The sequence below is a fragment of the Alosa pseudoharengus genome, unplaced genomic scaffold (assembly GCF_046254945.1).
Source record: "Alosa pseudoharengus isolate Yale_2024_CS ecotype anadromous, Long Island Sound unplaced genomic scaffold, YU_APseudo_1.1 YU_APseudo_1.1_scf_21, whole genome shotgun sequence".
NCBI lineage: Eukaryota > Metazoa > Chordata > Actinopteri > Clupeiformes > Clupeidae > Alosa > Alosa pseudoharengus.
This window is the reverse complement of record NW_027468674.1, coordinates 11,654,558-11,680,119: the sequence shown is the minus strand read 5'-3', so window position 1 is coordinate 11,680,119 and position 25,562 is coordinate 11,654,558. Positions and strand designations below refer to the sequence as shown.

At 40.8% G+C, this 25,562-nt stretch overlaps 3 protein-coding genes across 6 annotated transcripts in view; 2 read left to right on the top strand and 1 right to left on the bottom strand.

Annotated features, from left to right (window-relative positions):
• The window catches only part of aarsd1 (alanyl-tRNA synthetase domain containing 1), a 35,751-nt gene extending 24,587 nt beyond the window's left edge, over positions 1 to 11,164 (top strand). For both annotated transcript variants that reach the window (XM_076297872.1, XM_076297871.1), the window contains 12 exons: positions 174 to 4,178; positions 4,879 to 5,007; positions 5,375 to 5,534; positions 6,505 to 6,562; positions 6,961 to 7,117; positions 7,480 to 7,596; positions 7,839 to 7,969; positions 8,431 to 8,497; positions 9,004 to 9,095; positions 9,195 to 9,249; positions 9,640 to 9,734; positions 10,510 to 11,164. In XM_076297872.1, the coding sequence (XP_076153987.1) occupies positions 4,140 to 4,178; positions 4,879 to 5,007; positions 5,375 to 5,534; positions 6,505 to 6,562; positions 6,961 to 7,117; positions 7,480 to 7,596; positions 7,839 to 7,969; positions 8,431 to 8,497; positions 9,004 to 9,095; positions 9,195 to 9,249; positions 9,640 to 9,734; positions 10,510 to 10,651 (1,242 nt within the window). In that variant the 5' untranslated portion in view covers positions 174 to 4,139 and the 3' untranslated portion in view covers positions 10,652 to 11,164. The remainder of the gene's footprint in view (positions 1 to 173; positions 4,179 to 4,878; positions 5,008 to 5,374; positions 5,535 to 6,504; positions 6,563 to 6,960; positions 7,118 to 7,479; positions 7,597 to 7,838; positions 7,970 to 8,430; positions 8,498 to 9,003; positions 9,096 to 9,194; positions 9,250 to 9,639; positions 9,735 to 10,509) is intronic.
• Positions 11,165 to 11,844: 680 nt separating this feature from the next.
• On the bottom strand, positions 11,845 to 14,543 carry LOC143137613 (glucose-6-phosphatase catalytic subunit 1-like). Of its 2 annotated transcripts, XM_076297870.1 has the most exons (6): positions 14,288 to 14,543; positions 13,735 to 13,841; positions 13,311 to 13,407; positions 13,255 to 13,269; positions 12,739 to 12,854; positions 11,845 to 12,344 (listed from the first exon to the last, which is right to left on the bottom strand). In XM_076297870.1, exons 1-6 carry the CDS (start codon positions 14,515 to 14,517, stop codon positions 11,845 to 11,847), a joined length of 1,065 nt encoding a protein of 354 aa, XP_076153985.1. In that variant the 5' UTR covers positions 14,518 to 14,543. The 2 variants fall into 2 exon arrangements, with proteins under 2 accessions (XP_076153985.1, XP_076153984.1); XM_076297869.1 differs by lacking the exon at positions 13,255 to 13,269 and having other exon boundaries at positions 13,296 to 13,407.
• Positions 14,544 to 17,369: 2,826 nt separating this feature from the next.
• g6pc1a.1 (glucose-6-phosphatase catalytic subunit 1a, tandem duplicate 1) overlaps positions 17,370 to 25,562 on the top strand; it is a 17,010-nt gene continuing 8,817 nt past the window's right edge. Inside the window, exons 1-5 of one of the 2 annotated variants that reach the window (XM_076297868.1) lie at positions 17,370 to 17,587; positions 18,041 to 18,150; positions 18,716 to 18,825; positions 22,998 to 23,103; positions 24,030 to 24,374. In XM_076297868.1, coding sequence (XP_076153983.1) covers positions 17,370 to 17,587; positions 18,041 to 18,150; positions 18,716 to 18,825; positions 22,998 to 23,103; positions 24,030 to 24,374 — 889 coding nt within the window. Of the gene's footprint in view, positions 17,588 to 18,040; positions 18,151 to 18,715; positions 18,858 to 22,997; positions 23,104 to 24,029; positions 24,536 to 25,562 lie in introns of those variants that run through there. The other variant, XM_076297867.1, reaches the window with a different exon arrangement.

Here is a 25,562-nt window from a genome sequence, read left to right as displayed (position 1 = left end):
GTGAACAGGCCATAATACAAGATTGAATTATCAGTCAACCATTCTCAATACAGAAGCTTATCATAAGGAAATGTATGCATGAAATTAAGCAATATTTGTGTTTGAAATTAGCTTTTCTACCGGGCACTATATTTTGATATACTAACAAACACTTTTGGTCTGCTTGCCCTCAGGGCTCGTCTCCACAGCAGCAGCTGGTAGAGCAACTGTAGAGCAACAGGAGCCTCGAAACCAAGCAGGGTGGGCATGGTAGAGCCAAGGGGGTAGGAGAATGTACAGAAAGTTTACCCCCTATGTTCCCTCTGGTGGTAATGGAAGACCAGTTAGAGTTACCATTCCTTTGACACCAAAATGAAGGGGGGTGGATGAAAGGAATGCTGACTTTAACTAATCACAATCACTTTCACTGTAACTGTCAGTGACACCAAAATGAACTGGTCATCCTGAGAACCGTTCATTTTGGTGTCACTGTGACATCAAATAGCTTTACATCTGAAGCTTTTTATAGCGTTTTTATTTTCAGAGAAATGCATTGTATGATCTCACTTTACGTCTCCATACTAAACGTTTTTCTGAACCTAATGCTAAAAATTATGTCATGAGCATGCGACTTTCAGTTGCACAGGAGAGAAGTTACCGTATTATCTGATTAAAGCCCCCCTGTGTAAGAAATTCTCCCATCTAGTGGTAAGGAGTTATATAGCAACCAACCTCTCAAGCGATGCCTCGTTTAGAACTACGGGAGCAGTCACACATCAAAAGTGACACTAGTTCTGGACTCCTAGCACGTCGAAGCATAAACTTCTCTCTGAAAGCGTAATTCTCGCCAAAATGCACCCTAGGGTGTTTTGTGAATGTACACGAGTCAAACTATAAAAAGCATAATAATGTCTGAAGCGCCACTTTCAAGCTTGTCCGTGTTGTCGTTTTTGGGTCAAATGGAGTTTTGAATGGGAACTGTTTTTTGATACATGATCGCGTCAAAATCGCTATTTTTAAAACACTAAGAAGGCTCGACACAACATGAAACTTCCATCGAAGTATCATCAGTGTGTCTACACATGAACTCGAGCATTGAGAACATTGTTCGTGTACACAGGGTTTTGAACAACTCACTTGGGTTTTCTGCTCGCTGCCATCATGCCAGTCAAGGAGTGAGTTGTCCAAAACCTTTCTTTTTAGTAAACTATGTGTACACTAACAATGTTCTCAATGCTCAAGTTAATGTGTAGAGACACTGATGATAGTTCGATCAAAGTTTCACGTTGTGTCGAGCCTTCTTAGTGTTTTAAAATAGCGATTTTGACGCATCAAAATAGTAGGCAAACACACAGTGCGAACTCGCCCGCCGATCAAGCTACGATTTGCTGACTCGTTTGACTGGATTGGCTGCTTCAGAGCTGGTTGTTGTTTTGTTTGTTTGTCTGTTTGTTTGTAAATCCAGAAATTGTCAACAATAAGCTTTATAATGTGCCGCCCCTACTGAGTCCATACAAGTTAATTACCGAATGGAGCACAGACTATTGACACTAAAGGAGGAGAGTTTGGTAATCGACTTGTACGGACTTTTTTGTAATGCACTTTCCTTTCCTTTGCGCTTTATGCACATAATCTTTTTGTTTATGTAGAAATGAAGGAATAATTGTAGAAGGGGAGGCTTACAGTACCTTCATTGTATTTTATTTGTTTGATTGAACAAATGAAGATTAATGTTGCCATGTTGAGGAGCTTGAATATACTACCCTAGAGCAGTGGTTCTTAAACTGGGGGTCGCCAAAAGTAGGCTATGGGAGGGGTCGCGAAATTATTTGCAATCTGAATCAAATACATTTTTCTAAAGGTTTTTAGACCAGTATGTCTAAAAACTGGGATATTCAGTAGCCCTCCAACACGACGTCGCATTCCAATTCACAATGTTTCCATACTGTTCCTGTTTATGCAAATCAAACCTCTGCCTCTTGCAATGAGCTTGAAGATGCTGTACATAAGTTTACCAGTGACAGAACGCCATGAAACCTTTTTTCGGCACAGGAGCACCAGTTATACATTGGACGAGTGCTAGTAAGATGCATAATAAATCAGATGCAGATCAATTGCTGCCAATTGACATTAATACCTTTGGCCTACCTATCAGAGAAGACAATTTCTGCCTTTGCAACATTTTCCAAAGTAAAAACATATTTTGCCATTTGAAGAGAGGTGGGTCACAGCTTGTCCAATGTTTTTTTTTAAAGGGTGGCAGGAAAAAAGCTTAAGAACTACTGCCCTATTGATTCTCAACCAGTGGGCCGCAAAATGTTTTCAAAATAAAGCAAATTTCTTTTGAGAAATATTGTAGTCACTGCAAGCAAGCTCAGGCATGAAACATTTTAAAGTCAACCATAGCAACGGACCTCTTGTGTTCTCTCAGGGATTGGAGCTACAGTATGTGTCTTTTTATACGTTTGATTTTGTTTATTGCAGTTGACTTTATGGAAAGATTGATTTAAATGTGATGCAATCGTAAAACAAAAAGCCTGAAAGGTGATTACTGGAGCATGTCTCTTGAGTTTCACAAAAGACTGTCTGAGAAAATTACAATAAAAATAGTAAAGATTGCAGTATTTTATATAAAGCACATCAGTGTGTTGTTGCTGATCTGAAAGAATGGTTCACTTGTGTATCATTTTGTTACAAGAATGACATTTTGAAAAAGGATTGTCAAGTGTTGACTGCAGAGTTTCATTTCAACATAGATACGCAATATTCATCTCCAAGTGTTATGTCTTACCTGGCTTGTGTGTAGAATTTTGACAATTTGCCAAAATTAGCCAAAAGTGTGTAAGCAATTGACACACTGTAAACTAGATCTTGCTCAATTTGTTCTATGTGGAACATTATACTTGGTCAGAGAATTTGTGTACATAGACCTCTGAAGTTCGGATACAAAAAAGCTGCCATCTTTGACATCCGGTATCTGGCGATTTTTCCTGCGGGAAAATAACATGGGGATTTTGAATAATGGCACCTGTTAAACTCTCACAGGGATGAAAAAGTCTGAAATTACGTTTACCTAAACACTTTTGTCCTCTGCCTGCGAGTGGATACTGTGATCTCCAGTATGTGAAGGCGGAACACTTAGATTTTTGCTACCCCAGTGCTGACTTGCAATGCAACTTGCCAATTAGCTATATAGCTTCAATTAACAACCAGATCTCCTTATATGGGCAAAGATGGCCATTTTGGTTCTTTTTTGTAGGCGAACTTCAGAGGTTTATTTGTAGATTCTGGCTTATGCATTGTTGTATAGGGACCACTAGGTTGCGCTACAGCTTCAGTTACAAATCATAGGGCTCATCCTGCTTTTCTAGAAATATCATAACATGAGCAGCTAGTCTTCTGTTAACCTGCTTTTTGAGACCATTTTGACCAGCTGTCTAACATGTCAGCAATACCATGTAGGAATAATTATGTAGGCATAAGGAAACAGGTGAGGATATGATGTCATGTTGACTTTCTGTGGTGTGCAGTCACTGCAGAATATGTAACCTAAATCGCTTTTGAGTTGGAGACAGCACCAGGAAGTTTTGGTGGTATCCAATACTAGTGTCAAATTGTACTTCATCTTTTCCTCTTTTTAAGCAGTTTTTGTTCTCTTCATGTTAATTTTACTGCCCATGTATGATATGTTTTTGTATGTGCCTATTTGAAATATTTTGTGTGAATGAGTGCATATGTATGTTTACTGGAGGTCAGAACAGTAAAAGAATAAACATAACTTTGCATTAACAAGATGCAATTTTGTTTGTTTGTTTCTTTTATTGGTGTTTTAAGGCCAACAGTCAGAGTTATAATTATTACTACAATTAAATAGCCAATATTTTAATATTAGCACTAGTTAGATTGCCCAAGAATCATGTAGGCCAACATTTACACTGTATAATATCAAAACGTTGACACTATTGAGTCGACTAGATGCTGTCAGCTCTTAGAACAACAGTCTGGTCACAGTATCATGAAAGTGGCCAATCCATGCCTTTCCAGTAGATGGCGGTAATATACCGAAGTGTACCAACGAAGAAATAGTCTAGGTTCGAGTCTGGTTGTCACTTCAAGTTCTTGGGTTCATTGATCAGTTTGTCTGTACAAAAGACATAGATATGGCTTTTCAGTGTCAGAGGGATTGCTACATGCAGGAGGTAAGTGTCAATATTTTAATTCATAGCTGTGGTTAAGTTCGGTTTGGCAGTCTGCAATCAAGGCTCTGACTATGTATGCTAGCCTACATCACGTTGTTGCTAACGGAAGGCTATGCAGAGTCAAATCTTACTTTCACTTTTGTGTTTAAAAACCTCTTGTCAAATGCACTGAACATCTCGGATTCTATCATGTATGTGATCAACGAGTACAGCTGTTCATGGCGCGAGGGGCAACCTTAAAGAACTAGACTGCAGTTGAAAATGACAGCTGGACCAGCACCACGGACAGCTGAGGCGTGCACTGAGACACGACACCTGTCAAAGTTGACTATTTGACTGGCATTTCGTGCATCCTCTCTTGCAGTAGGCCTATACTACTCTATGATGTCCAAAGTTGATTATGTGATTGGCATTTCGTTCATCCTCTCTTGCAGTTAATGCAGTATACTACTTCTGTGGTGTCCAAAGTTGATTATGTGACTGCCATTTCGTGCATCCTCTCTTGCAGTTAATGCAGTATACTTCTGTGGTGTCCAAAGTTGATGTGATTGCCGTTTAGTGCATCCTCTCTTGCAGTATACTACTTCTGTGGTGTCCAAAGTTGATGTGATTGCCGTTTCGATCAACCTCTCTTGCAGTATACTACTTCTGTGGTGTCCAAAGTTGATGTGATTGCCGTTTCGTGCATCCTCTCTTGCAGTATACTACTTCTGTGGTGTCCTGCGCGGAAGCAGAGCTGCAACTCGAGAACAATGGAAAGAAAGAGAAAGTAAAGGGCTATAACGTCAAGCTGAAAGACACCATTCTCTTTCCCGAAGGAGGGGGTCAGGTAAGGAAGTAGCATCAATCAACATAACAACAAAAAAACATCAGAAATAACTCGAGAGGGAGGGAATAGTCATTATGGGTCATTCCACCAAATCGGTGCCTTTTCAACTTTACACATTTGAAAAATATAATTGTTTCAAACTGATTTTTTTCATATTATTATTATTATTATTATTGTTATTATTATTATTATTAGTAGTAGTAGTAGTAACATTATTATATTATTATCATCACTATAGTAGCTATTGTAGTAGTAGTAATATCATTATTATCTATGTTATAATTACTATAGTGGCTGTAGTAGTCATAATAATAATAATAATAATAATAATATGATAATGATGATAATAATAATATGTTCCCTCCAGCCTGATGATCGGGGGACCATCGGGGGAGTGCCTGTGCTGCGCATCCTCAGACAGGGCCCCGAGGCAGTGCACTTTGTGGGCTCCGCCCTGCAGGAGGGCCAGGAGGTGAAGCTGAAGGTGGACTGGGAGCGGAGGTTTGACCACATGCAGCAGCACTCAGGTGACTGAATACCAACTGGTTATGATTCCAAGCAGGTGGTTTAGTGTCAAACCTGGGAAAGGTAACCCAGAGGAAGTTGTAAACCTGATAATAGAACAGCCCGGGGGCTTCAATCTCCAAACTAAACAAAGTCTGGTTTTATCTTATCCAGGGGGGTATTCCAAATACGTGGTTTCTCCTAACAAAACAGTGCCATAGGGCTCTTGTTGTAGGAGAATTACCACTTACTCTATAATTAAGTTAATTTACTCTGGCTTGTCACTAACCACGTACTGTACTTGGAATACCCCCCTGGTCTGTCACTTAACCATCTACTTGGAATACCCCCCTGGTGCTTTTCTACCGTGGGCCAAACTTACCTGTGGTTCAGAGTTAGGGAAATATTTTCAGATTTCTGACAGAAAATCCATCTGACACTGGACTGGACTGAACCAACTGTCCAATCCAACTGTCCACCAGCGTGACGATAAGGACATCCATAAGGAATCTGTTCTCCTTGGAAATGTCTTAGAATTATTTTATATGAGACCAGGGCCCAGTCCTGACAACGCTGACACTTGTTTTTCTTCATGAGAACACCATCTTAAACAAGGGAGAGTAGGCTATATTGGACTTTTTTTTTTTGTATATTGTTTTGGACTTTTTATGCCTTTAATGATAGGACAGTGGAGAGTGACAGGAAGTGAATGGGAGAGAGAGAGTCAGGGATGCGATCCAGAAAGGACCACAGGGCGGGAATCGAACCCGTGGTCCTTTGCCAGTTGAGCCACAGCTGGGGCCTATATATTAGACTTATAGACTAGATTCAACTTCACTGTCATTGTGCAGAGTACAAAGTACAAAGACAAATGAAATGCAGTTAGACAATGAAATGCAGATCTATCACAACACAGTAAAGTTCAGAAATGTTCTGCATGTGTGCTAAAGGCTGGAGCCAAAACTTCATAATCTTTTTCTTTGTTTTTCCCAGGGCAACATCTTGTCACAGCGGTGGCTGAATCCATGTTTGGATATAAAACCACGTCATGGTGAGCTTCTCAACCAAAAACATGCAATTATGTTTATGTTATGTTTATATTTCTTAGCAGATGCTTTTTTGTAAAGCACCTTGAAATGACATTAATAAGCACTACATTAACATTAAAATAAACAGTTTAAAGTGAACATCATGTGGCTTAAATAAATAATAAAAACAAATGCTGTAGTTAAACAAGTATGCAATGATCAAGAGTTCTAGAAAATTGCAACAATTTCATAAACTAGCATTCCTGATTATTGCAGTGCCTTCAGTTCAGAAAACCAAGGTTCTTAATCACTGCAAAGCCTTCAGGAATAAGGGTTCCTGAATATTGTGAAATCTTCAGAAACAAGGAGCCTTGATGTTGCAATGACATTAAGGAGCCTGTTTCGGTTGTGTGTGTGTCAGGGAACTGGGGAGACAGCGCAGCGTCATAGAGCTGGACACTCCGTCGGTGAAACCAGGAGAAATGGAGGCTCTGGAGGCCGTCGTCAACCAGAAGATCCGAGACCGTGTCCCCGTCACCGTGCAGCTGCTTGCCATAGATGACCCCGCCGTGGAAAAGGTGGGTGCTGCTGAATTTCATCACCCTGTGGTGTCGTGGGCCTAATTCAATGAAACGCCTATGAAGGAAGGTGCCTGCTTGATAATCCCAGTCAAATGCTCTTGATGATGGTCGTCCTAAAGCCTAAAGTTTGTTCAAATTTGACAAACAGAGGCGAACGTTCGTTGCATTTTTCTTTGAATTTTTAAAATCTGAACAATTTTGTGGACATTTTGTGGACAAATCCATAGCCAAAATAATTTGCCTGTGCTTGCAGAATTTGACCTCCCCTTTGTGCTTTAGGCTCAACATACCCCTCAGGAAGACGTCATAAGGCCTTGTGTTTATGCTTATGGTTACAATAAATTAAACTTCATATACAGGTAAGGAGTCGCGGTCTCCCAGAAGACGCTGCTGGCCCGATCAGGATCATCGACATTGAGGGTGTCGATGCCAACATGTGCTGTGGAACCCACGTGTCCAACCTCAGTGACCTACAGGTCAGAATGCTGGTCACTCCACGCCAACACAGACACATTAATATAAATAGACACATTTCACAGAATTTTCACACAGAAATCCATAAACGGGACCTTGTGAGGTGCTTGGTGACTTGGCCTGGTATGACCCTTACAGTTGTCCGTCACTGCTGATGATGCCCGATCTTACTCGTGAAGAGTTCTGTCAGTGTTACAGAGATGATTGAGGAACTGAGTTTCTTTTGGTTGTGTGGTTGTTGTAGATGATTAAGATTCTGGGAACTGACAAAGGGAAGAAGAACAAGACCAACTTAATTTTCTTGGCTGGGAATCGGGTGCTGAAGTATGCAGAGAGAAGCTTCAGTACCGAGAAATCACTGATTGGCCTTTTAAAGTGAGTAGTGCACTGGTACACTATAATAATCTGCCCCTCTCCTTCTGCCAATCTCTCTCTCTCTCTCTTTCTCTCTCTCTCTCTCTCTTGCTCTCTCGTTCTCTCTCTCTCTCTCTCTTTGTGTTTCTCTCTCTGTCTTTCTTTGTTTGCAATTATATGTCAGGCTCAATTCAATTCTTGAATTTCACTTGCATTTCAATTGAGGTAGCAAACAGGAAGCAGAATTGCATTTTGAATTTTGCACAGCCCTGTTACATGTGTGCAGAGGAATGTAGTGGTGTGTCCGTTTAGAGAGCGGACCTTGATTTACTCATCAGTAGATGATGACGGTCCTAGTCTCTCTCTCTCCCCCTCTCTCTCTCGCTCTCTCTCTCTCAATGTTTCTCTGATGACGGTCCTAGTCAGTAGGCTCTGCACATATCCGCTCTGTGTGATTCCTTCTTCTCTTGCTGCTGTTGCAGGACAGGGCCTGAGGACCATGTGGAAGCAGTGGACAAAATCCAGAAGACGGTGAAACGCCTGCAGAAGGTAAACTTAAAGTAGTCAGTTAGTCTATAGCTCCTTTTTAGCCATTGGCTAGCTATAGGCTAATTGGTCTAACCCATTTCCAGGGAATCTCTATGCTAAGCTAGGCTAATGGTGTCAGATTGGGTTATTACATGCACAGAGAGGTGAAGGATATGTACCCTCTAACTCTGGAGTAGATGGCAAATAAGCTAATTTCACAAAAAGTTGGCATGTTCCTTTAATGACTCTTTCATATGTCTACAATGTCTTGGTAAGCATTCACAAACAAGTATCACAATGCTCTGTGATGTATAATCATTGAGGCTTTGATAATACATCTCATGGTATTTAGTCTCTCTGGTACTCTGCGTCATACAAGCTAGTGATTTCATGTACATTTCTGCTAACATTGTTAGCATAGTGGCAGCCCATAGTCCATTACATGAGAGATATTTGGAACCATATTCAGTATTATTAGAACCTTGTCTGTGCTAGGAGTAACTTTGTTACTTTGTATTTCTATGTAGAGCAACCTTACTCTTCTTAGAGATATGGCGGTTCTAACTGCGCAAAATTTCAAGAACAGTCCAGAAAAAGGCAACTTCTTCACTTTACACAAGTAGGTGACAATTCTGTTTTGTCTGAAAATAATGTATTTTAGATGGAAACAATTTATCCATCTTTCAAGATTGTAATATCACCTTTTCTGTTTTTTCAGTAAAGATGGAGACAATGAGTTCATGAACATCATTGCCAATGAAATAGGTTTTGAGGTAAGAAATAGATTATAAATGAAAAATGTAAATTATAAATGATATACAGTATATTTAAATTATAACACACTTTTGCCACCTTAACAACACTGACTTTGAATGAATAGATGTAAAATCTTAACCATCAGGTGTACTAGTCAGTAATAAAGTAAAAGAAAAAAAAAACATAAAGACAAATTTTGAAACTGTTGGGGTATTAAAAAGCAAAAGCAGGTAATGACTCCTATAACAGTACTGTATAAACATAGATAGACCCCCAAATAAAAAGGCCTATTTGCATAACACCACACCTTCAAGATCCCTAGGATCTAGGGTCTTCTGAAAGTGTCGGCCTCCAGTTTGCATTTGGAAATGCAGAATCCCGTATGTTTCTGGTTCTGTCCCCCTTAGCACACAACCATTTTCCTGACGGTGGGGGAGGAGAAAGGTGCCGGAATGTTCCTCTTAGCTGGCCCCACCGCTACCATCGACACCCTGGGGAAACGGTAAGAAGCCTAGAAGCGCCTCTGCACTGAACTGTGCTGTGTGATATTGGCACACAGAGAATGACACTGAAGTGGTGTACAACAAAAGTGCCACTTGGTGGCGCAGTTTTACCAGAAGTTCATTTTTAATCTTTTGTGTATAGGAGAGAGCCTGGATAGTCGCACAGGCCGGTTAGCCAACCGGAGGAGCTCTGTCCTCAAATTAGAGTCCTTCATTTCTGTGTGTGGTAAAAATTGCATTCTTAGTTCTAGTCAGTGCAAGAGTCTTGTACCTTTAGGGACCTGTTCCTCAAGGTCATCTAGCCGTCTGTTCTTTGTGTGTGCATACCCAGAAAACTGCTGTCAGTCAATGGGTAACATGGGGACTGTGCTTTGTATTTTTATTTAATTCTCATTTACACTGTTGGGACTTTGTGCAGTTCCTAACATGTTGAGAAAGTACCCTTTTTTTCACGCCTGCACACTGCATGGAACTAGAGACTATTGAGTTCCTATGGCCACAGTTCCTATAACTATTAGCAACTTCCTCTTTTCCATATGCATAGGAACCATGACCAATATACTGTATATTTACATGAATGTGTGTATAAATATATATATGTGTGTGTGTGTGTGTGTGTGTCTCTGTGTCTGTGTGTGTGTGTGTGTGTGTGTGTGTGTGTGTGTGTGTGTGTCTGTGTCTGTGTCTGTGTCTGTGTCTGTGTCTGTGTCTGTGTCTGTGTCTGTGTCTGTGTGTGTGTGTGTGTGTGTGTGTGTGTGTGTGTCTCCCGTGCAGAGTGCTGGAGCTCCTCCAGGGGAAGGGGGCCGGAAAGAACGGGCGGCTGCAGGGGAAGGCTGGGTCTCTGGCCAAGAGGGCCGACGTGGAGACCCTACTACGGGAGCACTGCAGCCAGGGGAAGACGACCGGGGAGGAGTGAAGGAGGAGAGGAGGACGGAGGATGGGGGGTGGAGGAGAAGAAACGAGGGATGAGAAGAAGAAGAAGAAGAAAAGAAAGAGGAATCGCGGAGGAAGGAGTGAATAAAAAAACCACATGGAAGAGAGAAGAGGAGCAGCTGGTCTTGACAGCTGTTTCACTTGTGATCACTCCAACAGACTGACGGATGCAGACAGGTGACCGTGGGAACCACAATTATCCTCAGGAAAAAATAAAACAAAAACAAGTCATGTCTTCACGATTGAAGACACACAATCACACAATCGAAGGGCACAATGTTGATCGTCTGTCCAATGTGTGTGTATGACTGAACGTGTCTGAAAGGTTCAGATTCGACACACGTATGAGGAATCTGCTAATACTGTATTTTTCTATGTAACAAAATGTACCTCATGACATGTTAAATTATATATAGCGAATAGCGAATATTAAAACCTGTCTGAATAAAAATCATGAGTTTTGTGGATTTGCCTCAAATAAATACATATACCGGTAGTCAGGAAAGTGCAGTTATTTCCACCTCAAAAGATCAAATATCCAAAGCCAGAACTGTTTTTCGTATTCCAGGTTAGTGTATCTTTACCCATTAGAGCATACTTAATGTGGTCGTGTGTGAATTGTGTGTGTGTGAGGGACAGGGGCAATTGTATACTGTACACAGTATTAGTATTTTAAAATATTTTATTACAAATAGCCTAACATAATTTCAAAAATATAATTTACAGAGAACAGAACAGATACAAAAAAATATGAAAATTCACAAAACAAAATTGTCATTTTTTCCATTTTTTGAAAAATAGTCATTTGTGCTTTTTCCTTAACCTTCGATATTAATCCCTTACATTAAGAATGTTGGGCTTAGATGCCAAACCCACCATTGCACAAAAAACAGTATAACAAACACATGTAATTTAATTATGTGTAATCGACAACTGCAGGACTCAAAATAGTCCTTTAATAGCCTGATGGCTTCAACAGTACTTCTTTAGCAAGTGCTATCTGAACTCCCTCAGCCATTACCCTTAACAGTCACTTTATTTCCAAGACAAAAAGTTCTCAATAAATATGTATTTTGTTTTCTATTCCGGCTTTGTTCTGGAATGTGAAGCACCGGTGAACAGTGCCTTGACAATGTGATCCAGAATGCCTTCCCGTTGCTATGGTTACCTGCTTCTTTAGAGCTGCTTTTTGCTCATGTTCATCAGACTTGAAACGCAGTAAGGGATGATGCTGACGGTTGCCAGGGGAACGGTGGCGCTCTTGCAGAAGGAGAGCAGGTAGAAGAGGGCTGCGGTGTGGGTGGGGGGCTTGATGGAGTCAAACAGGTGCAGCAGGAGCAGGGATGCAATGACGCATCCAGCCCTGTAGGTGGCGCCGCCGCTCTTCTTGGTCTCGGCGCGGAGGGGCGAGTGCAGGCTCAGGCCCAGGCCGAACAGGGTGCCCATGTTGCGCAGGAGGCTGGCGAAGGGCGTGCTGTCCATGTGCACCCAGGCCGGGTTGACGCAGTGGGTCTGGGCCTTCTCCAGGGTCCACAGCAGGTCCACGCCCACGGCCTTCAGCAGCACGTAGAAGCCCACGGCGAAGGAGGTGAGGAAGAGCGTGACGCCAAAGTACTTCTTCATGCTGGCGCTGTAGATCCACTGCACTCGGTTGAAGGCCTCGGCCACAGCCATGCCTATAAAGAGACAGCAGATTTATTGTTTGAATGGTCTTAACTGAATTGGCCGATTCTTCTTAATGTAGAGGGGGCTGCTGTGCTGTAGTTAGGTGTTACCTTACGGGTAAGGCTAGATTAAGCATTTAATGCTGTTGATATGGCAGGTTTAAAGAACAATAGTTGAATTAGTATTATTGAATTATTAATTAGAAATAGAATTTGAATTTACTGAATATACTGTTAATTTAATGTGTAACCAGATCATTAAAACAATCAAGATTAAGAGACTACAAGAAACAATCCTCAGATTGTTTCTTATAAACAACAATTGATAGTATCCTCGGTACTATGGATGTTAGTGAATTCTAATTTACAACCATTCACATTCTACACACATTCTGCCGTGCCTCACCTGTGAAAACTCCAGCGAAGACTTGGTGAGGGAAGTGAGCCGCGATGAAGACCCTGGACAGACACACACACACCTGGACGACCCAGAAGAAGGTCCACAGGGCGCCGCGCAGATACCTACAGATCACAGGACAGGACGAGTGAGTAACAGGGAACTGTTTGTGGGGGTAACCTACCACATATGGGTTGATTTGAGAGGCACGGCTGCGCTATTGATTTTTTTAGTCCCCTTTGCAGCTTGCAACTGTCTTTCTAGCTTGATTTAAAAGGTATGGGGTTCCTAAATGTGGACAATCCTCCTTGCATCCATTTTCTTCTTTTATCTAACCTCATCTGATCAATCTAACCTCATCTGATCAATTTAACCTCTTCTGATCAATCTAACCTCATCTGATCAATGGTCTAGTATGTTGACTGCATAACCTGAACATGCATAAGGGTTTAGATCTCTATAGATTCAGATCAAGCTAATGAGATGTATATCTTTAGTACACTTTCAGTGAAAGTTCTGCAGGACCAGTTGTGTAGAGAGCTAAAAGCCTACTCTAGACTACTCACATGCCCTTGGTGGACGATCTCTTCTTCTTCTTGCTGAGTGTGATGGCGAGGATGGCGGTTACCATGGCGTAGTAGACTCCTGCTGCTCCCATGGCATGACCTGATGGACTTCCTGTAAGAACACATCCATGGTGAGTATTAACAACACAAACACCAGACAACATTCTCAAGCTGAAGACAATAATGTATTTGTGCTGAAGCATGATTTAAAAGTAATGGTTGACACCATAAATATCAAGATGAACAGAAATATACTGTTGAAACAAACTAACTATCGCTCTGTGGAGAATGCCAGGGATATTTAAAAATTAAAGTAACTTGCTTTTGAATGTGGAAAAATTAAATAAGTAAATAAATAAATAAAATAAAAATAAATCGTGTTGAGCTGGGCAACAACAGAGAGAGAGAGAGAGAGAGAGAGAGAGACTTCTGCACACACCTGGGCCGGTCTCACAGGTCATGGGGTATTGCTCGATGTGCGGTTTTGAGTCACCGAAGTAGCTGGTTTCGTGCACCCACCAGTATGGCCGCTCTCCAAATAGAATCCTACAGGGACACCGAGAAAGACAAACATGTCAGGACCAAACAAGCCGCTATTGATAAGGACGAAATGACACATGCAGCACAGCGGCACAGAGCCGCATGGCTCTCAGATCAATGTGTTCAATAGAGTACGGCTTTCAGATGAACGCAGAGGGCAAATGCATGCTATCTTGGATAATTAAATAATAATTGATTCTTTACAATAGCATGCAACAAATTACATAGAAAAAATATAAATAAATAACTAATCATTACTGTTGTTAACATGGTTTGAAATTATTTAAAAATAGATTATGTTAAAATGGATTTTTTAATGAAACAATTTGTAAAAACAATCCATAAAATGCATTAAAATGTGTTAAAAATGGATTTTGTGGAAATGTAAATGTAATTTCTTGAGTAAATAGCTGCTTCTCTCTCCAGACATTATGATAGTGAATCGCCCTCACCATTTGAAGACCAAGTTGAGCCAGTCTCCGATGACGGCCACCCAGATGAGCTTGATGCCGACCGACTCCTTCAGGTGGAACCAGAGGGGGAAGAACACGAAGAACGTGTTCCGCAGGTCCGCGGCCCAGGACACGAAGAGGAACCAGCCCTGAGCCTCCTTGTAGTTGGTCTGAAGGTACTCGGTGGTGTACACCCCATAACCCTGCATGTGGTCCATGAGCGTCGTCATAGTGATAGGGCCTCCACACTCTGCGGCTAAGGACTTGTGAGGAAGAAGTGTGTCCTGTTGCTGCTTTGAAGGGAAGGATGGAGCACTGCTGTCCTCAGACCCATCCATCACTTGTTTTTATAGCCAAGGACCCACCACCTGAACGCATGCTGCCTCTGGTCTTTGGACTCTACACACGCAGTAAAAAACACACACAGACTAATCGTGTGTGTGTGTGTGTGAGTGTGTGTGTGTGTGTGTGTGTGTGTGTGTTTGAGGGTGGGATGGGGGCAGTTCTCACCAGGAAAAAAAGACCACACAAACAAGAACACGGAGGAACTAATATAGAAGGGGCGTCGTTAATCTGTCACTCTGTTAACTTCACGTTGACCACAGGATGAGATCTCTGCTCTCTTTCAGTAAACTTGACCTATTTTTGTGGGTCTTTCTTACTTAGAACTACAACAAGCAGTATTTATTTTATAATATTTTATTTATTTTAAAAGTAATTTGAATGGAATCCCATAGACATGCCCTTGGCTGTAAACTAGTGTTTCTCAAAGTGTGGTCGGGGACCACTGGTGGTCCGCAAGCTATCCTAAGTGGTCCACAGGCCGACGTGGTAAAATATAATATACAGTAGATGAGTTGTTTGCAATATTGAACTTTGTATGTAAATCCAAACAGTTCTGCAACACTACCTATGTAAGCTATGCCAGTTTAAATTATATGAATCCTCAGACACAATAAGCAAGGTGCAAAGACAATAAGCAAGGTGGTTTAGTGAGTAGGCTTATCGTGTAATATACTGTTGAAGTAGGTCTCGTGTTTTTTTACAGTTTTTTAGTTTTTTTAGCTAGGTGGTCCGTGATTTTTTAAAATTGGTTTTAAGTGGTCCTTGGTCTGAAAAAGTTTGAGAAACACTGCTGTAAACCAATGGAATGTGCTTAAGGAGATGTAAGAACAACCTGTCAGGACCATGTCATTAAATAGATTAGCAGTTGGTCTCATTTATAGTGTTAATCCATAACTAGAACAAACAGTTACTGCAGATAGTAAAACTGTCTGATTAGTGCCCACTATGAGGCAATCAGAAGGCTATTCAGAGATGGACAGACGCCAGGGTTGATGGAATAACAATTGTCCACCTCGGTGTAATTATGCAGGTGAATGGAGAATTTGAAGTTGAGTAATTTGAATAATTCAGTTCAATTCAATTTGATTCAATTCAAGACACTTTATTTATCCCTGAGAGACAATTTATTTAATTATTTTATTTAAGTCTAAGTCTAAGTCCTCTTATTACTTATCAGATTTTTGCAAATAAAATTGGTCTTTAATTAAATAAATCTATGTTTCCACCTGAACATATTTAATGGATAAGGAAACATTCTGATGTGAGAATTAATTGTATATATTCATGAGTCACACTCAGTTTGACCTGTAAGTCTAAATCAGGTAGCACTAGGCTAACTACAGTAGGCCTGTTCCACAGTCTGTTGTTACGTAATTCTTTGTCTGAAATTTGACATTCATGCATGCACTGCATGTCCGTACTGTAGTTAGTTACATAATTGAATCAATCATTAAGTGTTCTGCGTCGTATTCAGGAGATGCTGAAGATAAATACCCATAAAAACACAAAGGTTGAGGGTCTGTCAAGACTGCTTGGCATATGCACAATTCACCACTTTCACATGTAGTCCTACACAGCATGTGAATACATATACTGTACATTTGTACTGTGCTATTGTCCGCTAGTCCAGACAGTTCATCTTGCATTCTCTGACAATAGGACTGATTGTTCTGTCCTTTTCAAAAATTATGGACTGTTTGATCAACCCAACCCAACCCAACCCAAAAAACAATGGTTTTACTCATTTCAGTGAGTTCAGAAATAAAGTATCAGCTTGTTGCACATATTTTGTATGAAATATACCTTAGATGCTTAGGATATCCAAAATATGTTAAATATGTTTATTTATTTATTTATAAAAAAATATATAAGTGTTTCATTGCCATTGTTCAGCCAGAGTGAACGTCCTTACTGTATACTATAGTTTGTACTGTACTATGTTTGAACTGTGCACTTTATAAAAAAGAAAAAGAAAGCTTTAGTTTATGGAAAGCTGATTGAATTGCCCCTGTGTATGAAATGTGCTTTATTACATGCCTCGCCTATGTATATTTGGTGTAACCTACAGGAGCATGACCTTTTTGGTCTCTTTTTGATGAGTTGGTCACTCTTTTAGTGGTATGCTCCAAGGAACAGGGCTGTCTGATGTACTCTCATGGAACGCTGCGCATTAAAAACTTACACCATAGGGTGTCCCCAGTTTGCTGAAAATTGACACAATGGGTTAAGCACCAATTTGTACATTATGTTGCTTTAATTGCTTCTGCAACACTGACATTTAGGAAAGTACTTCTTTTAATTTATTCCACGTGCAACAGATACATGTTTTAATGTGGAAACATGCCCACCTCTGCACTAAGTACATGAATAAACATGGGCCCAGGGTTGAGAAGAGAACCTTTGATCTCTCTCTCCTCAAACTGACGTCATGCTCTGACGGAGGGTCAGCCAATCTCCACACCACCTCTCGACTTTATCAGTTCTGGCCTCACGGCTGGGGTGAGAGGTCAACTCGGGGGATACCTGAATGATCTGGTGAGCCTTGCAAACAGACTCGACCAGACACAAATAAAGTCCTGAAGTTGGAGGTATGCACAGACTGTACAAGTGAAGTGAAGCACTACTCCTGGTTGGCGACCAGAGCTCTATCCTCACCGGGCGTCTGCAGCAGCCAAAGCCTGGATAAAGGCCACCTTTTCTGGGGTGATTCTGCCAGACCCCCTGGGGGCCTCTTGCCATGGATCTTCTTCACAGCTGGGGGGTGAGCCTTGCAGTACACCTTCAAACAGACTATAAGTCGTACGAGAGCTGGTTCCAGTTTGCGTCCACGGTGGCTGACCTGCACACAGCCTACTTTGTATTGTTCCCCGTCTGGTTCCACCTGAGCAGTAAGGTCGGCATCAAGCTCATCTGGGTGGCTGTCATTGGGGACTGGTTCAACCTCGTCCTCAAGTGGTAAGTTGTGTCAGTAGAGGAGTATGTCTGATAGAAAAGCATTACAGTATGTGACGTATATGACCACACATTCCAACGACAAGAATTAACAAAACTACACAGTAGTTACATTACATTACATTTGGCTGATGCATTTTTAACCAAAGCGACTAACAACATGGTGAACAGTTTAAGTTTTAAAGCAATTCTCTCAACAATTTTAAGACCATTTAAAAACGGTAGAGTACAGTAAGAATAAGTGCATCAGTTCTCTTAACATGGTTGTGTAACCGTATACAAGTTGCAGTTATTTGCAAGAGTATGTAGATAGATAGATACGTTATTGATCCCCAGGGGAAATTCAAGAATTAGAATAGAATTGCTAGAAATGTATTAGTAATAGGTGTGTTTTTAAACACATGCAAGTATAAAAAATATTTTAAATGACTGTTCTATTCATTGTTCCACCCTCAGGGTTCTCTTTGGTGAAAGGCCCTACTGGTGGGTCCATGACACCAAGTTCTATGGTGCGGATGCAAGACCATCCTTGGAGCAGTTCCCCATCACATGCGAAACAGGCCCAGGTACCAAGTATAGTTCCTCTGGCGCAAGACACTTCCACAGATATCCATTGCTAAATGAGAAGAACCTTTGATCAAACTCCTACTCCTTGATCACGCTCGCTGAGTCTGGCAGAGCTAATCTTTATCTTGATACTGTTTAACTTCCCATCTGCAGTACCACAATGAGCTGGTCACAATTGCTACAATATGTCATTCGTATCTTTTGGGGACTGCCCAGAATACCTACCTTTAATTCATGACCCACATCAGGGACTGATTAAAGTAACTATGTCTGGACAAAAACCTTTGCCCTTGAGCTGAGGCGGAAAGCTGATAAAAGAAATTGCTCCAGTTTTATTTGAAAAAAATATTACTGTCAAGATTGGGTAAATCTTTCAGTAATTAATGCATTTTTATCATGCATCTTTGTAGTATTGAAGTAGTTTTGAAGTTAGCTGTGTGTTTATGTGCTTAGAAAACTCAAATGGACCAAGTGTGGAAGTAGTACTGCCTAGCCATGGCAACCACATATTTGAGCGTTCCAATTGATGCTGTATTCTTGCTTCTTATTGGCTGTCTCACACAGGAAGTCCTTCGGGTCACGCCATGGGGGCTGCAGGGGTGTGGTGCGTGATGATAACAGCTGTTCTATCAATGGCTGCCAAGAAGAAACCACCCTTTCTGCTCTACAGGTGGGTCTATGGACATGGACGCTGGCCTTCTTACTGAGAATAGGTTTATACTGTAGGATGAGCCAGTAGCCTATAGATGAGCATATTGGTTTTTGCAAAGGGTAATTGTACACACTCACTGTGATTAGTTCAGGGAATACCTCTTGTTTGTCCACCAAGATTAAATACTCCATATTGTTATCTCTTAAAGAGGACAATGAGGCCTTGGGCCCTATCATGACATTCTAAAGTGCATCGTCACTCGTCAAAAGTCTATTCAAATTTAGTAGGATGTCCAGTTCACATTGGGAGGGGTTTCGTTCTCAAAAGTGGAGCGCATGGCGCAACAAGGTGTTCCTAGGTCTTTTAATCAGTCATATGGGTGTGTTTGGGGCGTAACATCATTTTAAACCAATGAGAATGACATCTGGCATTCCCTTTAACGGCGCAACGCGCGATATGTGAAATAAATGCATCGGTATTTTGGCATTCAACGGCGCATTTGAAGGAGGCTGCTTGCAAGCAGTGTTGGGAGGGTTACTTTCAAAACGTATTCCGTTACAGAATACAGAATACATGCCCAAAAATTTAATCTGTAACGTATTCCGTTACGTTACTCAATCTGAGTAACGTATTCTGAATACTTAGATTACTTCCGCATTGAATTGCATTGGAATGTGGCCATCAAATCCTGCTTAGGCCTACTAAACAGGCCTATTCTGGTGTGTTCTTCTGTTCCAAATGGCTGTGTTAGGCCCACATAGGAGAATGTAAAGTCAACTAGGCCTAAGCTACCTGATACAACTTTAAAATAGCAAGGTGACCACTAAAACTACAGCAGGCGACTAGGCTAATTAAAACAAACAAAATAAATAGGCTACTTTAAGGGCGTAGCCAGAAATTATAATTAAGGTGTGCCTGTGAGATTTTTCGGTGGCATCAACCCAGTACAAGTGAGGGGCGCATATGACTGGTGGAACGCAAATGACCTGTACATGTAAACACTATGGGCTACTGTATATCAGTGCTCTCAAAATGAACGTGATCGCGTAATCAAAAACCGCACGTTAAAATATGCTAGGCCTACTCGCAAGAATAATTCTTCAGAGGCTGCACCATATAATTCATTTTAAAACGTAGATCTAATTAGAAAAAATAATAATCCATAAAGCTATTTTAAGTTAGAATAAACAACTTAGAATGCAGTGCCTATTTTAGAGATTGGTTTTATTGCCTAGGTCTAAATCAACACGTGAACTAGGCTTTGCTTATTGCTTAGCAAACTGTGTAACCGATTGGCCGAAGTAGCCTGAGCTATTAATACTTGGGAAAATATCCTTTGAACAGACATCAGGAACCACGATCAGTGAGGAACAGGAGTTACCTCCACTTACTTTACTCGTAATTTGCTGTGCAAACAGTCATTTCAGGGTCTCCGATATGACGCGTCCATAATGCGCGCTGGCTGCGTTTTGAGGCTAGTGCAAGACGGCGGGGCTTGGATTTAAACATGTAAACAATTTCATCATAGATTGCTTTCAGGAGCTTCTGGGAAATGGACTTGCCTTAATTTATTTAGTGAGTGCACAAACTTATGAAACAGAGAAGTATCGTCATGTAATCCATTGATTTCAACAATGTAACTGTATTCTAAATACCAACTATTTAACTTGTAACTGTATCGGAATACAGTTACTCATAATTTGTATTCTGAATACGTAACGCCGGTACATGTATTCCGTTACTCCCCAACACTGCTTGCAAGACCGTATGGAATAGTCATTCTTAAACTATGCTTTACTAAAATCTAGCATAGCCTTCACGCATTTGCACTCGTCTATTATTTGAACTCATTGGCAAAGTGAAACTAACTTCACCAAGGAGTCAGTTAACGACAAGACAGTTATATGCAGTTACTTTCACTATTGACTGACAATGGGTTACCATCGAAAACAGGCTGGAAAAAGCAACACTTACCCTAATGTTGCTCAAATGACTGAATAAAACAACATTTATCCTGCAGAGGAGTTGCTTATCTCGTGACAGTGCGTCTTCAGCTGTGCTCCATACGTGTCTCTCGCCTCTCCCCTAATCACTTTTAACCGTCATTACCAATTTGCAAATGATGGTGAATAACTACTCATTATGAGATGTACAGTATTTCGTAATATCTTTATTCTAATTATGTTTCCCATTGTAATCGTGCAATTTGTAATGCTTTGCATGGACGTGCGCTGGTGTGCGTTCATGAATGATAGAAGGATGGTGCATGCACCTGCCAATATGACTGTTGACATGCGCTCTTAAAATAGCATATGAACAACTCGCCATTGACTTCTGACCAGGTTTAGGTGGTGTATGATAGCGTTTTTTAGACAAAGCGCTAGGTCCCTCCCTAGGTTGTTAATTGCCACACCCCTGGGCGCAATGCTTAAAAAAATAAACGTGCAAAATACCGAATTCAACTTTCCGCGGGTGAATAAGGAGTATTACGCCATGCGCTGGTGGCCCAAAATACAGCCCCTTATGTCAGATTGATTTTGTGCTATAATCAGGGTTGCGTAGTAACAGATTACATGTAATCTGGATTACGTAATCAGAATACAAAAATCAAGTAACTATAATATCAGCCCAGATTACAATAAGTAAATTGTGTAATCAGATTACAGTTACATTGTTGGGGATTACCTGATTACATTTTATCATGCAAACAATGCAACTTTTTTATGATAGCCTAGGTATCTTTTAATTTGACAAGCATTTCATTCGGATGTTCACTTTTTAGACTTTTTAAAGATATAGTTAAGAACAAAATTATTCATACCCCTGGCAAATATTGATTTTTCTCTTGACCAATATGTTTGTTCTTACTTAAAATTACACTTGCACATGCCAAAAGGTTGCAAGACAATGTGGTAAAAACATGGAATAAACAAAAAGTGTTTTTATCTTTTTTAACATTTTTATGAAAAATTGCATGTTCAAAATTATTCATACCCTTTTTAAACAATCACTGGAAACAGTATTTATTTACCACCACAGCTCTCAAAATGGTTCATATAATACCCACCAAGCCTCTTCATGTCTCCACAATGATTGTAGACTGCACCTTTTTAGCAGCAATCTGGGTTTTGAGGCAGGAACGATTATTTGCCATCACTTTGGCCTTGTGCTCACTTTTTTGACGGATTGAGATCCTCTCTAAAATGTTGATATTGTTCTCTGTTAACCATTTCTTGCCTTGTTTGGCTGTATGTTTTGGATCATTGTGTGGTTTAATGTTCAAATGCTGCCTTTTGGGGCAGCCATGGCCTACTGGTTAGGGCTTGGGCCTTTGGGCTTGCCGGTTCGACTTCACTAATTCACAGACTGGGATAAATGCAGAGACCAAATGTCCCTCACAGGATCAAAAGATATACTTACTTACTAACTTACATAGGTTACTATTGGGGCAGGTCTCTCGGCACACTGCCTGATCTTTTCCTCCTAATCTTAATGTAGCCTCTTGTTTTAGTGTTACCGTTTACTTTGAGAACCAGGTCCCCCCAGTTGAAAAACATCCCAAAATAATAATTTTCTCACCCCCACAATTGAAATGGACATGGTGGCATTTGGGTTTAATGCTTCCCTTTTTTATGCCAATCTCAGGCCATGTCCCTGGGTCAAAAAAGTCCAGCGAAAGCTAAATGATTTGTCCAGGTGTGCCCTTATAAAGGTTAAGCTGAGTTGTGCATGTTTGGAGAAGAGTGGAGAAGAAAAATAGAATGAGAATTCTTTCATCAATTCTGTGGTGGTGTCTTTTACTTAATGGCCATATTTATTGAAGTAATCTAAAAGTAATCCTAAAGTTATCAGATTACGTTACATGTTTTTGGTAATCCAACTGATTACGTTACTGATTACAAAAATTGCCATGTAATTTGTAGTCAGTAATGGATTACATTTCAAAGTAATCTGACCCAACCCTGGCTATAATTAATTCATTACAACTTTATTATGTCAATAATATATTAGTATAATTTATTTGTAATAATTTATCCTTACAAATAATATCCCTTTTTGAGTGTTTATGTTGTCTTTGTGTAAGCGCTTTGAGAAGCTGTGTGTGCTAGAAAATGAGCTATAAATACTTACACACTTATTTAATGACTTTATTCATTTGAATTCTTTATCCGTTTCTGTGCAAGTATTTTGCAGGTTTCCCTGCTGGTCCTGTTCGTGCTGGTAGAGCTCATTGTGTGCATGTCCAGAGTGTACATGGCCGCCCACTTCCCTCATCAGGTCATCAGTGGAGTCATATCAGGTACGGAAGCACATCAGGGCCAAAAAGGGTTCGCTCCGCACCTGAGACCTGTTATGATGTTGAGCCCATACGTGGTTCTGAAGAAAGCCTTCCATTTCGAACTTTTTAGTTGAGGACCTTGGATCTTCACCAAATTAAGCCCTTGTTAGTTACAGATTCAGCTATGATCTGGTGACTTCCTTGTGTGGTTACACTTTACTTGACAGTATCAACATAAGAGTGACATGACACTGTTATGAACGTGTCATAAACAAGTCATAAACGTTTATGACATAACGCTTTTGTTATTAAGTTACATTCGGTTTTTGTCATAACAAGTTAGGGTTAGGATTAGGGTTAGAGATGTGTCTTGACAGTGTCATGTGTTCATGACAGTGTCATGTCACTCTTACGTAGTGCCATAGGTAGGGACATTGCTAATTACCGTAAAACAGAAATAATGGCCATGACGGTATAAGCTAGTAACTCATGTTATGATAATGGCAACAAAGCTAGCTAGCTGTACTTTTAATAAATTAAAATCATTGGGAAGGCAAGAGCATTTTCCAACTTTAATAAAAGCCAGTGTAGACCAGCTAGTTTTTGGAGGTATTCTGATTAAATAGCTCAATTTCCATATTTTCGGATTGTTGCAATTCAAACACAAGCAAGTCCTCTTATTCAACCTAAACCACTCCCACGGTTCATTGATTGGTGTAGTATAGTGGATGATCAACCTAGCATCACACCAAAGCCTGGTGCTGTGTCCAAAACACCCACTCACTCACTACACAGTGAGTAACTCTGAAGTGCACTTCATTCACTAGTGAATAACTCTGAAGTGTACTATGTAGTGAATGGTTGGATGTTCCGAACACAGGGTGAGGTTCCGCAGTTCTTTTTATAACCTAAGCGCTGCTCACCTTTGCTTGTATTTCCTCTGACAGGTCTCATTGTAGCTGAGGTGTTCTCCAGGGTGCAGTGGATCTACAGCGCTAGCATGAAGAAGTACTTTGGCGTCACGCTCTTCCTCACCTCCTTCGCAGTGGGCTTCTACATGCTGCTGAAGGCCGTGGGCGTGGACCTGCTGTGGACCCTGGAGAAGGCCCAGACCCACTGCGTCAACCCGGCCTGGGTGCACATGGACAGCACGCCCTTCGCCAGCCTCCTGCGCAACATGGGCACCCTGTTCGGCCTAGGCCTGGGCCTGCACTCGCCCCTCCGCACCGAGACCAAGAAAAACAGTGGTGCCACCTACAGGGCTGGATGTATCATAGCATCGTTACTCTTATGTTGGCTGCTGGACAATTTCACCTTCTCGTCAAAGAATCAAGAGCTGTTCTATCTGCTGTCGTTTTGCAAGAGTGCTGCCGCCATTTTAATACCTACTACTTTAGTGCCCTCTGGCCTGACAAGGCTACTGAACAGCAAAGGAGATGATAAGACACTGTAATCATGATATATAGGAGGAGATAGTTAAGTCTTGCGTCGGGAAATCTCATTGCAGTGAAAATTGTGAAATGATTTTAGAACAATCAGTGGTGTTTTTCACATTCATGGCAAGAAAAACAGTTACATTGCACACTTCAATTTAGATAATCAGATTTAAGGGCCGTTCACACCAAAGACGATAACTGTAATGATAACGGCAAAAAAGTATCGTTCTAGCTAATATGAATAACGACGTCATTATAACTATATAACGATAACGATATAAAGAACGATATCGTTGGGGATCACTTTCAGAACGATTTTGAGAACGATAAAAAGCTGAGAGCCAATCAGAATACATCAAATTTTAGCCATTACTGTACATTCATCAATACGAGGAGAGACTTTCTTTAACGTTGGTCAGTGTGGACACTTTTATCGTTATAGTTATCATTATAGTAATAGATAACTATCGTTCCTGGTTCGAACGACCCTTTACCGAGACATGCTGGTGGTCATATCAGGACAAGGGGACCATTTCTCCTTTGAATTTTACCTCAGATACAAGCTCATTCCCCTGTACAACCTTAGCACCTTAATATCTACCGCTGCCAGTATTATTGAGTTGAGTTGAAATGATGTGGCATTCAAAAAAAAATAACAGAAAGATTAAGAGCAACCGTTCAATGGATGCGAAAGTGGCATTGGCTTTCATGTACTTCATCCTTTGTGTACAGTGTGTTATCTGTTTGTGTACAGTGTGTTATCTGAGCAGGAGCATATGCCCTTAGACTTACTCTTCTGGCCCTGTAAATATTCTCTCGTGCATGTGTGTGCTTGGTGCTGTGTTCCATAGTGTGCATAGTACATGTACAATACGTGATGCATATGTGTAATGGGTATTTTGGGATGTGTGTGGTGTGTGTATGTGTATACATGAGTGTGTGTGTGTGTGTGTGTGTGTGTGTGTATGTATTGTATCCCTGTTGAGGTGTATAGGTGTGATGTGGACTGCATTTGTATTACTTTGGGGTGTCATAAAGCATGCA

What these genes read in the sequence shown, in the direction of transcription:
- LOC143137613 (XM_076297869.1), bottom strand. Translation starts at nt 14,517, where the DNA reads ATGACGACGCTCATGGACCACATGCAGGGTTATGGGGTGTACACCACC. An exon ending in GACCTGTGAGACCGGCCCAG is followed by an intron (nt 13,408 to 13,734) that starts GTGTGTGCAGAA and finishes GTGTTCTTACAG; the next exon opens with GAAGTCCATCAGGTCATGCC. An exon ending in AGATCGTCCACCAAGGGCAT is followed by an intron (nt 12,855 to 13,295) that starts GTGAGTAGTCTA and finishes TGTGATCTGTAG; the next exon opens with GTATCTGCGCGGCGCCCTGT.